Source organism: Chinchilla lanigera, unplaced genomic scaffold (genome assembly GCF_000276665.1).
Source record: "Chinchilla lanigera isolate Chin_1 unplaced genomic scaffold, ChiLan1.0 scaffold00012, whole genome shotgun sequence".
In the NCBI taxonomy this organism is placed as follows: domain Eukaryota; kingdom Metazoa; phylum Chordata; class Mammalia; order Rodentia; family Chinchillidae; genus Chinchilla; species Chinchilla lanigera.
Window position 1 is genome coordinate 33,572,905 of NW_004955413.1, and position 14,251 is coordinate 33,587,155.

At 51.7% G+C, this 14,251-nt stretch overlaps 2 protein-coding genes across 5 annotated transcripts in view; both read right to left on the bottom strand.

Moving 5' to 3' along the window:
* The window catches only part of Syce3 (synaptonemal complex central element protein 3), a 36,142-nt gene extending 35,259 nt beyond the window's left edge, over positions 1-883 (bottom strand). Inside the window, exon 1 of the mRNA XM_005379589.1 lies at positions 792-883. The gene's annotated coding sequence lies outside the window, so the exon portion shown is untranslated. The remainder of the gene's footprint in view (positions 1-791) is intronic.
* A 4,946-nt stretch (positions 884-5,829) lies between these two features.
* Cpt1b (carnitine palmitoyltransferase 1B (muscle)) overlaps positions 5,830-14,251 on the bottom strand; it is a 9,322-nt gene continuing 900 nt past the window's right edge. For 3 of the 4 annotated variants that reach the window (XM_005379592.2, XM_005379590.2, XM_005379591.2), the window contains exons 2-19: positions 14,063-14,222; positions 13,676-13,815; positions 12,916-13,093; positions 12,597-12,698; positions 12,267-12,404; positions 12,108-12,185; positions 10,764-10,871; positions 10,609-10,693; positions 9,795-9,990; positions 9,297-9,482; positions 8,741-8,846; positions 8,546-8,662; positions 8,065-8,229; positions 7,850-7,984; positions 7,596-7,748; positions 6,990-7,103; positions 6,306-6,398; positions 5,830-6,159 (exon numbers count right to left, since the gene is read on the bottom strand). In XM_005379592.2, the coding sequence (XP_005379649.1) occupies positions 6,076-6,159; positions 6,306-6,398; positions 6,990-7,103; positions 7,596-7,748; positions 7,850-7,984; positions 8,065-8,229; positions 8,546-8,662; positions 8,741-8,846; positions 9,297-9,482; positions 9,795-9,990; positions 10,609-10,693; positions 10,764-10,871; positions 12,108-12,185; positions 12,267-12,404; positions 12,597-12,698; positions 12,916-13,093; positions 13,676-13,815; positions 14,063-14,203 (2,319 nt within the window). In that variant the 5' untranslated portion in view covers positions 14,204-14,222 and the 3' untranslated portion in view covers positions 5,830-6,075. The remainder of the gene's footprint in view (positions 6,160-6,305; positions 6,399-6,989; positions 7,104-7,595; positions 7,749-7,849; positions 7,985-8,064; positions 8,230-8,545; positions 8,663-8,740; positions 8,847-9,296; positions 9,483-9,794; positions 9,991-10,608; positions 10,694-10,763; positions 10,872-12,107; positions 12,186-12,266; positions 12,405-12,596; positions 12,699-12,915; positions 13,094-13,675; positions 13,816-14,062; positions 14,223-14,251) is intronic. The other variant, XM_013511620.1, reaches the window with a different exon arrangement.

The window sequence follows — 14,251 nt, forward strand, 5'->3', positions numbered from 1 at the left end:
AGAGAGAGAGAGAGAGAGAGAGAGAGAGAGAGAGAGAGAGATAGATGTGGGGAGAGGAATCCTACAGTTAGAGGGGCATGACAGATTTCGGCCCAGTCCTGGTACGCAGATGTGATAGACTGTGAGATGGTTTGCAAGGTGTGGAGTGTGAGGAGTCCAGGTGTTTCGCCTGTGTTGTGGGGGGGTGTGGGTGAAAGAAGAGGGTTGAGTGGGATGAGAGTCCAGGGTGTGCAGAGTTCAGGACCTGGAATGTATGGTGTGAGAGGATTAAGGAGAGGAGTCTGGAGTGAGGACATGTTGGGGAGAGGTAGGTGAGGTGAGAAGACTGAAGTGAGGAGTCCGGGTGTGAGGTGAGGAGACTGAGATGAGGGGTTGTTGTAGGGATGAGGGACTTTTGGTGAGGGGTTAGGGTGTGAGGATAGGGCACCTTTCATAGGGGTCAGGATGTTGGGACAGGGAACTGTGGTAAGGGGTTAGGATATGGGGATAGGGCCTGTGGTGAGGGCTTGGGGAGTTGGGCGAGAGAACTCAAGTGAGGTGAAGGGACAGAGGTGAGAGGTCAGGTTGTGGTTGAGGGCACACATGTTAGGGGGTCCGGACGTGGGTGAGGGGACTCAGGTGACAGGTGGATGTCAGGCGTGCGTGGTCCAGGGTGAGGGGCCAAGTAAGGGGTGAGGATTCGGGGGTCAAGGGTCTGCTGCGAAGAGCTTCAAGCCCCTGGGAGCCCACGTCAGGGTCTAGGGGAGCCCGCAGTCGGGAGTCGAGGGGCCCAGGATGGGCGAGTCTCTTACCTCAGGCCGGGCCCGCGCTCGCTTCTGCTAGGTGCCTCGCGAGACCGCTGCAGGGAGGAAGAAGGCGGTGCCTGGTAACGACGCCCCGCCTCTTTCCGTTACCTAACCCGCCCAGGAAGCGGCTCTTACGCTCATTGGCTGGCCCCAGGGCGAAAGGGGCGGGGCAACTGGCTTAGCGGTCTCTGACAGGCACAGCCTGAGAGGGCGTGAGGGTGAGCGGGAACGGAGAGTCGCCAGCTGCCGCACCGCCGCGCTTGACGGTTAGGTTCTTCCCTTGTCTGTGTGTAAGGTCATATGCCAGGGCCGTGTGTAATCACAGTGTCCCTAGTGTCCAGAACAGCACCGGGCAGAGAGGTGTTCAACACGTGTTAAATGAGTAGCTGAATGTCCAGTATTTCCGTCTTCGCAGCTCGCATGCTCGGCCCACCTCGCGGCGCACTACTGAGGGAGCACTGTCTCACAGACGAGGAAGCCAAGGCTCAGGGGTGAGGCAGAGCTCCACACAGGTGCACCAAGCTGGAAAGGGCTGAGCACTGTTCCAGCCCTGGTCTGCCAGGTGCTCCTGGTCTCCCCACAGTGCTGAATCAACAAGCGAGCACTTGCAAAAAAGCTGCCCAGCACTTTGGAGCCGAGCACATAACGCTCCGGGTGGGAGGAGGCGGGACAGAAGGCGACCTAAGCCCCACACTATTCAGAGGTACTGCAGAGCATGGTAAGCAGAGGAGTGGCGTGGGTGCTGGAGGTAGAAGGTGATAGAGCAGCCTGTTGCCAAAGATGGAAATGTGAACAAGGGAAGGCCTGGCCATGGTGGAGAGAGTACACAGAGCCAGAGCCATTTAGAAGGTCGACTTGGCAGGACTTAGTAATAGGGGAGGTCAGGAAGAGAAGGAATGAGATGGGGCGGGAAGGTGATGTCACAGGCTGAGATGTGGAACAGTTTAAGACGCAAGTTTGGAAGGCAGTTAACTTTGGTTTGAACACCTTGTGTTGGAAGATACTGACAATCCTGGGTTCTCTGTACCTTTACCCAGGGATTTTGATCCTTAGCAGACTGATTGCAGAGGAAGAAAAACAGCTATCGTGAAGTCAGACTGTTCTAAACACAAAGTGAGCATTAGTGTGTCTATGGAAGGAGATGGCTGCCTGGGCCACACCCTCTCCCTAAGATGCCAGGCTTCTGCCCCTTCTGAACCTGGTTTGATTCAGAACCTGGTTGGTTATCCTCTCCCAAATGTGAACTTCCTTTCATATTCCAGTCACTCTTTTATTTGTTTAAACAGCCCAGGGCTGATTTATAGCTGATTTATACTCCAGAAATATATGAATCAGGACTAACTGTGATGGGTAATGAAGTCAGTCTTCAAGAAGAATAGGCATTTACTAGGCTTAGAGTGGGCCCAGGATTCCAGGCAGAAAGTCCACCAAGAGTAAAGGTTAGGGTACAGGAGAGGAGACTCAGGCAAGGTCAGTTTGGCTGGAGCATGAGTGGCTTTGAATACTCGGCCTGGTAGAGGGAGGTTTGCTATCGGAAACATCCTGCAGTGCCCAGACCATGAAGGTTTGGGTTCTCAGGAAGCTCAGATATCAGTCTGGTCTGTCCATGCCTTTGTGCATTTAAGACCAGAAAATTTCCCCAAATGTTTCTATTACAGCCTGGGCATACAACCAGATTATGTCTCCTCGATTCCCTTGCAATGAGTCCTGGCCAATGAGCTGTAGCTAGAAGTGCTCTGCCTCACTTCCAGGCTAGGTCCACTAAAGCCCTCCTCTATGTACTTGCTCAGTGTTGATGCTGAATGCAGGGTCTCTGTCAGCCCAGCTCCTCTAATGATGGTGTGGAGCAAAGCCTCCACCTCAGCCAACTAGATTTGATCTAAGCAAGAGTTAACCTTGAATTCTCTGAAGCCATGGAGATTTTAGAATTTAGGTTGAAGGGCGGTTAGGGGAATGGGAAAAAAAGGAATTTGTTATAGCTGCTGGTCTTACCTAATGCAAATTTTGGTAGCTCATAGGGACATAAAGGAGCTTCTTGGGCTTTGGTGGGTTGTCACCAGAGGTTCATACCCTGGTTTAGCACTATGGCTTCTCCTCTCACTTATTTTAACCAAGAACATGCCTGATAAAAGAGCATTAATGATTTAATTTCAACATTAATTAACAGCCAGCTTTTTAGAAACTTCACTGCTCTTCTGGGATTGGGTGAACAAACCAGTGCTGGGTAAGAAACATATTGAAACCCAAACACTTTTTAAGTGAAGGTTATACAGGCACTATGAAATTATTTTGGAAGCCCATGCAAACTCTGACATCGAATGTAACATTTTGTGAGCAAAGTTGTACTTTTGTACACTCATGGAGACTCAGAAGAAGTTAAGAACCTTGGGAATTCTTTTGCTTTTATGGTCTTTGTGTGTGTGTGTGTGTGTGTGTGTGTGTGTGTGTGTGTGTGTGTGTGTTTGAAGACAGGGTCTTGCTATGTAGTTCAGGCTGCCTTGAACTCACTATGTAATCTAGGCTGGCCTCAAACTCATGGAGATTCTCCTGCCTCAGCCTTTCCTGAATGCTGGGATTACAGGGATGCACCACCATGCCTGGCTCGCTTGCTTGCTTTCTCTCTTTCTGTTTCTCTATTTCTTTCCTTCTTTCTCTTTTTCTTTCCTGAGGGTTAGATTGAACCCAGGGCTTTTGCACTGAACTATATCCCAGCCCTTTATTATTTTTTTTGTTTTGTTTTGTGACAGGGCTTCAGTAAGTTTCTCTGGTTGAATTCAAATTTATGATCCTCCTGCCTCAGCCTCCCAGAGTTCTGGTATTACAGGCATGAAAAGCCATGCCTGGCTACACAAGGTTTCAACTACTTTAAAAACTGTTATAAGGAGCCTAGATCTCTCCTTCACTTTTTTTTTTTTTTTTTTTTTTTTTTTTGTTTTTCTCCGGTACCGGGAACCGAACTCACGACCTTGCGCCTGCCAGGCAGGCGCTTTTGCCGCTGAGCTAAATCCCCAGCCCCTCTCCTTCACTTTTTAATTTATATTTGAGTCAATGAGACATTTTCATGGATTTTTAAAATAGGCATGTCAAATTTAATATTTAAAAATCTCGGGGCTGGGGATTTAGCTCAGCAGCACAGCGCCTGCCTGGCAAGTGCAAGGTCATGAGTTCAATTCCCGGTACCGGAAAAAAACAAAACAAAAACCAAAACAAAAAACAAATAAAAAAATCTCACTTAATCACCCAATCATCTACAATGGAAAATGTGAGTTATCTGATGCTTATTTATCAGGCCTGTCAGTCTTGCTTTGACATTCTCAGCTCCTTAGGTCTCCAGTGCTGTGGCACTGCCTTAGTTTAAGCCCCTCTATGTCTCCCACCTATGCCACTATTATAAGCAGGGCTCTAATAGGCCTCTTGCTTCTTCCCTTTGTTCTTTCATCCTGGTTAGCCACAGCAATCCTCTTGAGATTAGGACAGGTTTTTGTCACCCTCTCCTCAGACCCCCACACCTTCTCCCACCATTCAGTAGAGTCACAGTCTGGTCTTTGAGCCCTCTCTCTTCTCCCTGTCCCTCCTGCTCCCCTCTTCACACCAGCTACAACCCTCCTGTGCTCATCCTCCAGAGCAGCAGGGGGCTCTGTCCTAGAAGTTTTGTCTCTTTGCCCAGGAGTGCTCTTCTTTGAGTATCCCACATGAAGAACATGATAGGGATAGGGCTTGCTCCCTCTCCCCTCAAGTGTTTGCCTTTGCCAGCATCTGAAATCGCCACCCACTCCTCCATTGTTCCTTTCCTTACTTGCCTTTCCCTTAGCACTTCTGTCCGTCTGGCTTACCTCTCCCATGTAATATGTACATTCTTCTTAGCCCTTGTCTCTGTTCCTCTCTGGTCTCTAAGTCCCAAAGGAAGAGTTTGAGAGTTTTGTTCACTGCCTGTTGCGGCTTGTGTCTAGATGTGCCCCCAAAGCCTCATGCAGTCATAGGCAGGGCTTCTTCAGAGGTGGCTGGATCTAGAGTGTGTGATGCTGGGTTGATTCATGATGCAGTGCGAGGATCAAGGGCACTAGGATTAAGGATGTGAGAGCTACCCACCCTAAATAGCCTGGATGAGATAAAAGGGCCAGAAAGACGCCGGTAAGGTCCCTTGCTTGTTTTGCTACCTTCTGCCTGCCATGAACTGTTCTCTTCTGCCACCCTGCTTTGGAGCCAGAGGATTATGGACTGACACTTCTACAAACTGTGATTTAAATAAACCTTTCCCGCTTTAACTTTGGGTGTTGTTTTGTCTCAGCAATGAGAAAAGTAACTAACACACTGCCACATCCCAGGGCCTTGGACACTGCAGGCACTTGGTAAGTACTTGCCAAATGGGTCATTCCAAAAAGCCTCCTGGTTTCTGCCAGCTGCTCTGTCCCCTAATCATGCCCACTTCATCTCATAGTGATTGAACAGATATATATCATGGTGTTTACCACTGAACTTCCAGCACAAGCTTATGCCTGTGGTAGGTGGTAGGTGCTCAACAAATAGGTGCTCAACTTCCCAAGTGAAGGCTCAGAACTGAACCTGATTCACTTTTGGATCGTTAGCATCTAGAGACTGCTGAGATCTGGATTCATTCAAATAAGCACCAACAATAACGAGTGTCATACTTTTCATAAAAATTATTCTTGGTTTACTCTTAATGTTATTTTAACAAGAAACCCAGCCTGAGTGAAGGAACATGTCTCCAGGTTGTCCTCACAGATACTGTCACGTGGTACCCAGTCTCAGGCCTGGGACTGGGAGTTCTCCCTGTCCCTGTGCATGGAGCAGGCAGGCTGGCCCCACTCTCTGCAGACAAACAGAAGTGGCCCCAGGGAACAGGTGAGGTGCTGAAGCAATAATTTATTCCAAGTGCACATGATGGTGTGCATAGGAATCTCAGAGCCTCATCACTGAGCACAGACACAGTCGCAAGTCTCCCAGCCCCAGCCCTTTCTTTGCCATTTTTCTGAGCTAGGGAAGGAAAAAACAAAACAAACAAGTAGGTGCCTAAGAGCAGACAGAGAATTACACAGCCTTATTTTTATTATTATCTACCAAGACAAAATTCAAAATTCCCTCCCTACTCCAACCCCACATCCACCACCTGGGCCCTTAGGTAGCAGCATCTGCCTGGGGAGTGCCGGCTGCCAGAGCTGTCCTGGGAGCTGGGCACCTGTGCATGGCCACCCCTTATGCCTACAAGCCAGCCACAGTCCCCTTCCTCCATGATGGGGGTACACAAGGGCAGCTGGCCCTTCACCAGCCTTCAGTTGTTAGCCTTGGGAACTTGGAAAAGATCAGCGATGTCCAGCAGGGCTTGGCGGATATGGTTCCCAAAGCGCTGAGCATTCTGTGGGAACTGAGAGCTTAAGCACACCTTCTGGTGACCTCCCACCATCCTCTCCCCACAAAGGACCCTTCCCCAGTCCAAGTGTGCTCCTGAGCTGCCCTGGTGGCCACCCTCCTCAGGACTGAGCGGGAACAAGGGAGACTCACCGTCTCTGAACTTGAGAACTTGCTGGAGACATGGAAGAAGATAGTGTTTTCACCTGCAATCATATAGGAAACCCCATAGCCATCGTCTGCCACCTGAGGAAGAGGTAAAGGGGAAGATTAAGATGACCTTGAAGAACTGGAAGCCAAACTCGTGTTGTAATTGGTCTTCCCACAGAATTTCAGGAAGAGGCTCAACCCCTAGATGCTGCAGTCTTCCTGAGGTCAGCCTCTCCCCAAGCTCAGGAAACTGTGAAGACAAAGAAAGTTGCCCCCTGTGGTTCTGGACCCTTCCCAGGGATCCAGGGTTCCTGTTTTCCTCAGGGGGTTGTGGTTTAGAGTACTGCCTCTTTTGAGAGGGTCTCTAGCCTTTTGACAAACTAGCCCATGTGCATGTCTCAGCACATTTCCTGTGAAAGAGCAGGACTCCTGTGGAAACATACTTCAAAAAGTCCCAGTGTATTGGTCTGTCCTGGGGCATGGTCATCTTCCAGCAGGGAGGCACCTGAGATAGGCAGTTCAGATCCTTGTCCATGTGGGCTGACCGATACCATTCTGCTTTTGTGCAGGTCCAGGACTCTCCTCTGATCAAGATGTCCTATCCCCATCTAACCTGGCCAAGGTTCTCACTCTCCATGGAAAGCCTGGGCCCCAGTGCAGCCCACCATCCCCTTCAGCGATACTCACAGGGCCAAAGCCACCTCCTGCAGCCAGGTGATTGGGATACTGGTTTGGGTCAAACATTCGGATCTGGGACTGAGGGATCTGGCTGGTGGAGAGGCGCCAGGGTTCTGACAGCACCTGCAACAGGGAGGCTGAAGCTGATCAGATGCTAAGCACTCAGCTGTCTGACTGGTGGTGCCAGAGACCTGTTCTGCGACAGGCTCTGAGTGTTCTGTGGGGGATGGATAGGTCCCCTGGTCCCCATAGCCTTTTTACAGCTTCTCAGCATCTACACAAACCCATCCATCTTGCTAAAACCTGTTTGACCAGCTGTCCTTCCCTCTGTTCTGCCCCTTCCCCTTTTTCTACTCTCACTAGCACTGTTGCTACCCGATAGGTCACACGTTTGTTTCCTTCACAAGAATGCTGATTCCACCGGAAGGACCCTGTGCCTGCTCAGTCCCAGGACTGCAGGCCTGGGTGGGGCATGGTAGAGGAAAGCTGGGCCCTGTCCTCCAAGCAACTTGAGGAGAGTCAGCTGTACCACAGGCAAACGAGCCCCCATTACAGGAGGCTGAGCCCCTGGACCTGAGGCAAGGGGATGAGGACACACCCATCAACCACACTGACCTCTGCTAGGAATGGAGAGCTGACCCCCAGGTACTTAGACACCAAATAAAGGCAGAAGAGGTGCCTGTCAATGCCAGCACCCGTCATGGCCAGGCGGTACATGTTCTGGTGCTTCTCAGAAGCTTTCCGGAAGAGATCTTGGAGGTCTGCTTTCTGGGAGGGGAGAGTTAGAGGGGTGAAGAGTGGCCCTACCCCTTGAGGCAGATAAAAGGTGCAGGGAGGTGCAGAGATGGGACTGATGGGGGGGCCCTCACCATGTGGGACCCCTTCGTCATGGCCTGCACAAAGGCTTTGGACTCGCTGGTACAGGAACGCACGGTCTCGGTCCGTCCTTCCCGGAACATTCTGGTCATTGAGGCCTCATAGGTCAGGCAGAACTTGCCCTTGTCCTGGGGCACAGAGGGGGTGAATCTGGCAGGTGGACCCCTGAAGCTGCCCTGCCCACTCAGTAGCCTGAGAGGGCCCCTACCCGGAAGTGAGCCAGCTGCAGGGCAATCTGCACGAAGGCATCAGGGCTGGTCCGACACTTCTTGATAAGGCCTTTGCCAAAGTGCAAGAACTGGAAGCAGTACAACTCCACGTCATCTGCCAGCACCTTGGCTATCTGGTAGGAGCTCTTGATGACAGCCTGACACTGCCAAGACACAGAAAGAGTTAGCTGTGGACAGAGCTCTCCCAGCAGGACTCCAGGTCCTGTCTAGGAGGTACTGGATAAAGGACAAAGTGAGCCTGACACCTTCCCGACTGGGGGCACAAACGCCAGGCTGAGCCTGGAGGGCAGAGAGAAGCACTGACCACAGATGGCCCAGATGCTGCCTTCTCTGGGGCCACTCTGAATGCTACCTGGCATCCTGAGAAGCTCCTGTCCCTTTCTCCTGGGGTCACTCCAAGTGTGGGGTCAAGAAAGGAGGGGAAGGCACAGCGCCTCACACCTGTTCTCATCTGCACACCTGCTCAGGAATGTCCCATTGGAGCCGCTGAGGAGGTGCCAGCATCAGATTTGGTTCACCCAGGCAGTGCCCAGTCTCTGTGTAGCCCAGGTGGAAAGTGTCAGTGCCGAGGACAAACTGCAGGGAGAAAACCCATCTAAGAAACAAGCCTCAAGCTAGTGCCAGCCCTGCAGAGCTCCTGTCCAGGCTTGTTACCTCCCAGAGATGCCCAACAATAGGGGCATCAGCCCACGCATGTTCTGTGTTGAGGCCCAACACACCATTCTTGAAGGAAATAAGAGTGAAAGACTTGTCAAACCACCTGAAAGAGTAGATACAGAGATGAGCCAGAGCTGAGGATGTACAAGGGACCCTAACACGTGACACTAACCATCACCAACCTAATTCCAACTCTAAGCACTAACCCTAACCCCAAGCCTAACCCTAAACTTAACCCCTATTCCTAACCTGTCTGTAGCCCTGTCTGTAACTAATACCCTGATAGAAACCTCTACCCCACCACTGAACAGTAATACTACCTAAGCTAAACTACTTTAGTTTTTTTTTTTTTTTCCTCCGGTACCGGGAACCGAACTCACGACCTTGCGCTTGCCAGGCAGGCGCTTTTGCCGCTGAGCTAAATCCGCAGCCCCTAAGCTAAACTACTTTAATTTTCCAGCCCTAATAGTAACCTTTAACCCTAAAGTCTAACCTGCAACCCTAATCCCTAACTTCTAACCCCAACATCTGACCACAGGGATAGGACACATACCTGTTGTAGCAGTTGCCATGCAGCAGGGCCTTGCCATACAGGCTGAGGCTGGCCTCATCATCAGGGCTGTAGCAGTGGGACTCCTCATCCAGGGCCACAAAGAAAGCAGCGCGTTCAATGGCATCCAGAGAAACCTTGTTCTTGCCAGAGCTGAAGAAGGCCTGGCGTGCCTGTGCCCACTCTACCCTGGGGACACATGGGCAGCTGAGTAGTAGAGCCATTGAGTACTTGGGATGAGGGTACTCCAGGATGGATAGGGTGGGGTGGGGTACCTGGCTTTCCTGGAGGACACTCTCCCAGCTGGCCACCAACTGTCAGGTGGATGATGCCAGCTCTCCACTGTCACTACCACCAGGGCCTATCAACACACATGTCCTACATGCTGCCCTTTGGTTGTACCTCTGGGCCCCACACCCAGGGTGACAGGAAGGGCCAGGCTCCTCTCCTCAAGGGGCCTTGAACCTAGGCCAAGACAACCCCTCCCCATAGGGCTGATACCTTCCCCCTGCCGTGAGGGCTGCCAGCTTTTCCTCCCCAGGCTGAGGTGGGGAGGGGTCATCCAGGATCTTCTGGAACTGCATCTCCAAGTCTCGAGGCTTGAGCAGGCGAGAGCCTTCATAGAGCCACACCTTGAAGAAGCGGCCCTTGTGGTAGACAGCCACGTGCCTGCTCTCTGCAAGGTGCTGTAGTACATCTGTGGTGGCCAGTGGATAGGCTGACATAGGGCCTTGGGGAGCACCGTTCCCTCCTCCTTAGCCCTGGCAAGGGCCTACCTCCCACACATAGTGCCCCTGCAAACTCTGCTTTGCCCAGCCTCTGGCCTGGCCTTCTTTCCCTTGGCTGGGGTGGATCCTGTGTGCTAGGCCAAACCCTGTGCTGTGTGTTCCCATGACCTCTCACAACTGTATGAAGTATCCCACTGAAGAGGAAGCCTATGTGAACTGCCCAAGGAGGCAGGATGAGAAACAGGGAAGTCAGCTTCCTCTGTCAATCTCCTGGTGAGCTCCTCTTCCCCCTTCTGTAGGCTCCATGAAGGGCAACTGTGCTTCTTCAGAGTCCTACTACCACACATTGCTCCTCTCATGACTACCTTCCTATGCAAGGTGAGGACCTGGAGGGGAGAGACTCTGATCTGGGTGGCTTGGGGTCCCATCACCAGCACCATGCTGTAAATAACAGATGTTTGGGATTTATTTCAAACTACTCTTCACAGGTTTACAACCCTGAGACACTCTATGTGATTGGTGATAAGTACGTAGCAGGGCACTTGGCCATGGTGGGCCCAGAGCTGGGGCTAGGTTCTGATGCATACCTGTTTCCTTGCCAGGGATGCGAGTGGTGTTGAACATCCTCTCCATCTGATAGCAGCACATGGGCACAATGCCAAGTGCCATCACCTGCAAGGAAGGCCAGCATGGCTCAGGCCCAGGCCTTTCCTCCCCTCCCCTCAATCCTGATGTCACTCACAGGCTTGATCTCTTCACGGTCCAGTTTACGGCGATACATGATCATGGCATGGACAGCATTTCCCAGGCGGGCGGCCTGCACGTCTGTGTTCTTGACAAGCACAAGGTCCTATAGACAGTGCAGAGCCCACAGGGTCTCACCTGGTCATCTGGGTCTCACCAGCCTGAGGACCAATTTATTCAGAGGCCTGGGCTTGCATTTTCTCTCTAATCCATCCTGTATGCTGTCAGGGACTTCCAAAAATGCATAACTGACATGCATGCCTCTGCTCTGGCTTTGACCACAGCTGTTTTTTGTTTTTTTTTGTTGTTTTTTTTTTTTTTTTGTCTTTTTGAGACAGGATCTCACTATGCAGTTCAGGCTGGTCTTAAACTCACTTTGTAGCCCAGGCTGATTTTGAACTCACTTTGTAGCCCAGGCTGGCCTCAAACTCAGAACAATCCTCCTGCATCAGCCTCCTGAGTGCTGGGATTACAACTGTGAGTCACCACGCCCGGCCAGAGCTGTTTTTTATACCTATTTTATTTGTTCAAGTTTTGCTTATTTTGCTTAAGCAAAATAGTTCTACCACTAAAAAACAGCTTTAAACCTTTGGTTTGGAAAGAGAGTATCTACATTTTTGGAAGGACAATTTGTGGAAGATGTGAATTCCAGCAGCTTCTCAGAGGAGTGTGCGTTTGACAGCAGAAGAGGAGACTGGGCACTTGGCAGCAGGAGACTATCTGGAGGTAGTCAGAAGGGTCAGTCACGTGTGGTGACTTCCTGAATATTAAGAGATTATAGAACCTGGCTCTATTCTTGTGGTCTGGCTTCACAGAGGGACAAAAACAAGGCATGTGTTGGAACTTTCCTTGTAAATGGTGCTAGGCTAGATGGCAACTTTTTTTTTTTTTTTTTTTTTTTTGAGACAGGGTCTCACTATGCATTCAGGCTGGCCTTGAGCTCATTTTGTAGCCCAGGCTAGACTTGAACTCGCAATGATTCTCCTGTGCTGGGATTACAGGCATGCACCACCACACCTGGCTCTAGATGGAAACTTATAACTGGGATGCCAACGAGGGAACCAAGGAAGGAAGTGATACAATCTGAGCTGGGCAGTACAGCAACTTCTGAGAGATTTTGAGAGGTGGTGACAGGCCATGGGTCTTGGAGTTCTCCTTGTCCTGAGGATCTTCACTGTCCCTAAGCTGCTTCTGGACTACTCTTCCTCTTCCTTTTGCCTCAGACCTCACTCCATAGCACCCACTCACCTATAGAAACTGCCACCAGGGCTCTGGGCCGTCTTTGCCCCAGCTGAGAACACAGTGAGCACACACAAGAGCACAAAGAGGCTCTGGCTCTTACCATGACATAATAGTTGCTGTTCACCATGAGTGGGCTTCTGCCTCTGAGGTAGACATACTCTTCCCACCAGTCGCTCACCTGTGGGTAGGTGGAAAGTTAGAAGTAGGGAGCAGGCAGCCAGGGCATGTGGGTGAGGTGAAGCCCAGGGGGCAAACTTACATAGTTAGTTGCCCACCATGACTTGAGTATCAGGTACTTCTGCAGCCTGGGGGCAGTCTCGTCCTGGAATTCTCTGGCCAGTGTCTCCATGCGGTAATATTCCTCATCATCCAATAAGGGCCGCACAGACTCCAGGTACTGTCCAGCCAAGTGGTGATTACCATGGTGCCAGATACTCTTAGCTGCCCTAGTCTTAACCTTTTCCCCACCTCTGTCTCCTCACCCCAGCCCCATCAGTCTCAAGCTCACTATTTACAGGCAACTGACACCTGTGTTTAGACAAGTCCTCTGAATTTAGCCTCCCATGTCCAGCGGAACCCAGGCCCTCACCCTCTGAATTGTGGCTGGTACACTGGGCACAGGAAGCTTGGGTAGAGACGTCTGGAAGCTGTAAAGCATGGGCCGCTGGCTGGAGAGAAGGCGGACACAGATCTAGGGGTACAAGGCACAGTTTTAGAGTGGAAGCCAGCAGGAAGAATAGACACAAACCAGAAAATGACTGAGACCCTCAGAACCATGCTAGCCCCTTTTAGGACAAACCCAAGCACTAGGCACCAGCACTCAGTCTGTCTATCCTCTCCTACTCAGAACCCCAAGTGAAGCCCTGAGGGAAAGTCAGATGCCTGCACCCTCCAGTGCTTCTGCTCACAGCCCAGATCTTGGTGAAGCGGCTGGCCTTGCCGTGCATCTCAAACATCCACCCATGGTAGGAAAGCAGCAGCTTCAGGGTTTGGCGGAATAAGAAGATGCCTGTCACCCAGACCCCGGTGGAGAAGACAGCCATGCTGAGAAGTTCCCGGGTCTGTGGGGTCTGGTAGGGGCCACACCTATGCGAGAAGGAGGGAGGTCTGCAGGGGTCCCCTTGGGGCCAGCCTTGGGGGAATTCTCTCTCTCTCCCCCTCCCTCCCTCCCTCTCTCTCTCTCTCCAATACTAGGGATTGAACCCAGGGTCATTATACTGAGCTACATCTCCAGTCCTTTATTTATGTATGTATGTATGTATGTATGTATGTGTTTTGACACAGGGGCTCACCATGTAGTTCAGGCTCACCTTGAGCTCACTATATAGTCCAGGCTGGCCTTGAACTCATGGCAATCCTCCTGGTTCAGCCTCCCAACTGTTGGGATTAGAAGTGTGAGCCACCAGACCCAGTGTCTTGGGGTTAATTCTGACTCTGCAATTGATGTTTCTGAACTGTCTCTGGGGAGGCACTGAGGGGCAAGAACCTCTCCGGGCATACTCAGGTCTTTTGAGTCATCAAGTACCAATTAATGTGGGACTGGGATGATGATAGCCCTGGGGGAAGGCTGCCCTTGTGGCCACCAGTGGCTGCCGCCCCGTATCTGGCCTTGAGAGCTGGCCTGGCCTCCCCACTCTGCATGACTCTTGCGCTCTCCCAGCTTCTTACCTCTCAGGGAGGCATCTCTGGATACAACAGACCAACCCCAAAGAGATGTCCACTTTGCAGTAGGAGAAGCCCACTGTTGTCATGACAACGACCAGCCAGCTGGTGGGGCTGCCAGGGTACACACCCCTAAGAATGCCATTCTGTGGAGCAGAAACAGGAACTCTTGTGAAGCAGGAAGCTGAGGTAATCAGACATCCTAGAGTCCTGGCAAAGGCCTCCCGCACGCCATTACTGTTTCCCACCACACTTCGATCTCCCCCTCTGGTTTCTGCCCTGCTGGCACCTCTACCTAGCAGCACTGCGAGCAGAAACGGTAACCCGTCAATGGGCAACAGCTGATCCCCACACTCTTGCTGCGAGAGAGAGGTGGAGAGAACTGGCGCCCACCTTCATGCGAATCAAGCGTTTCTTCCAGGAGTTGATCCCGGACAAGTAGATGTGTTTCAGGGCCTCCCGACTGAGCCGGAAGTCCACCCCGTCCGGGGTCACGGTGAACTGGAAGGCCACGGCCTGGTGCGCTTCCGCCATCCCGGGGGTTGGTCTGCACCTGCGAACCGGGCGGGGGCGGGGGCGGGG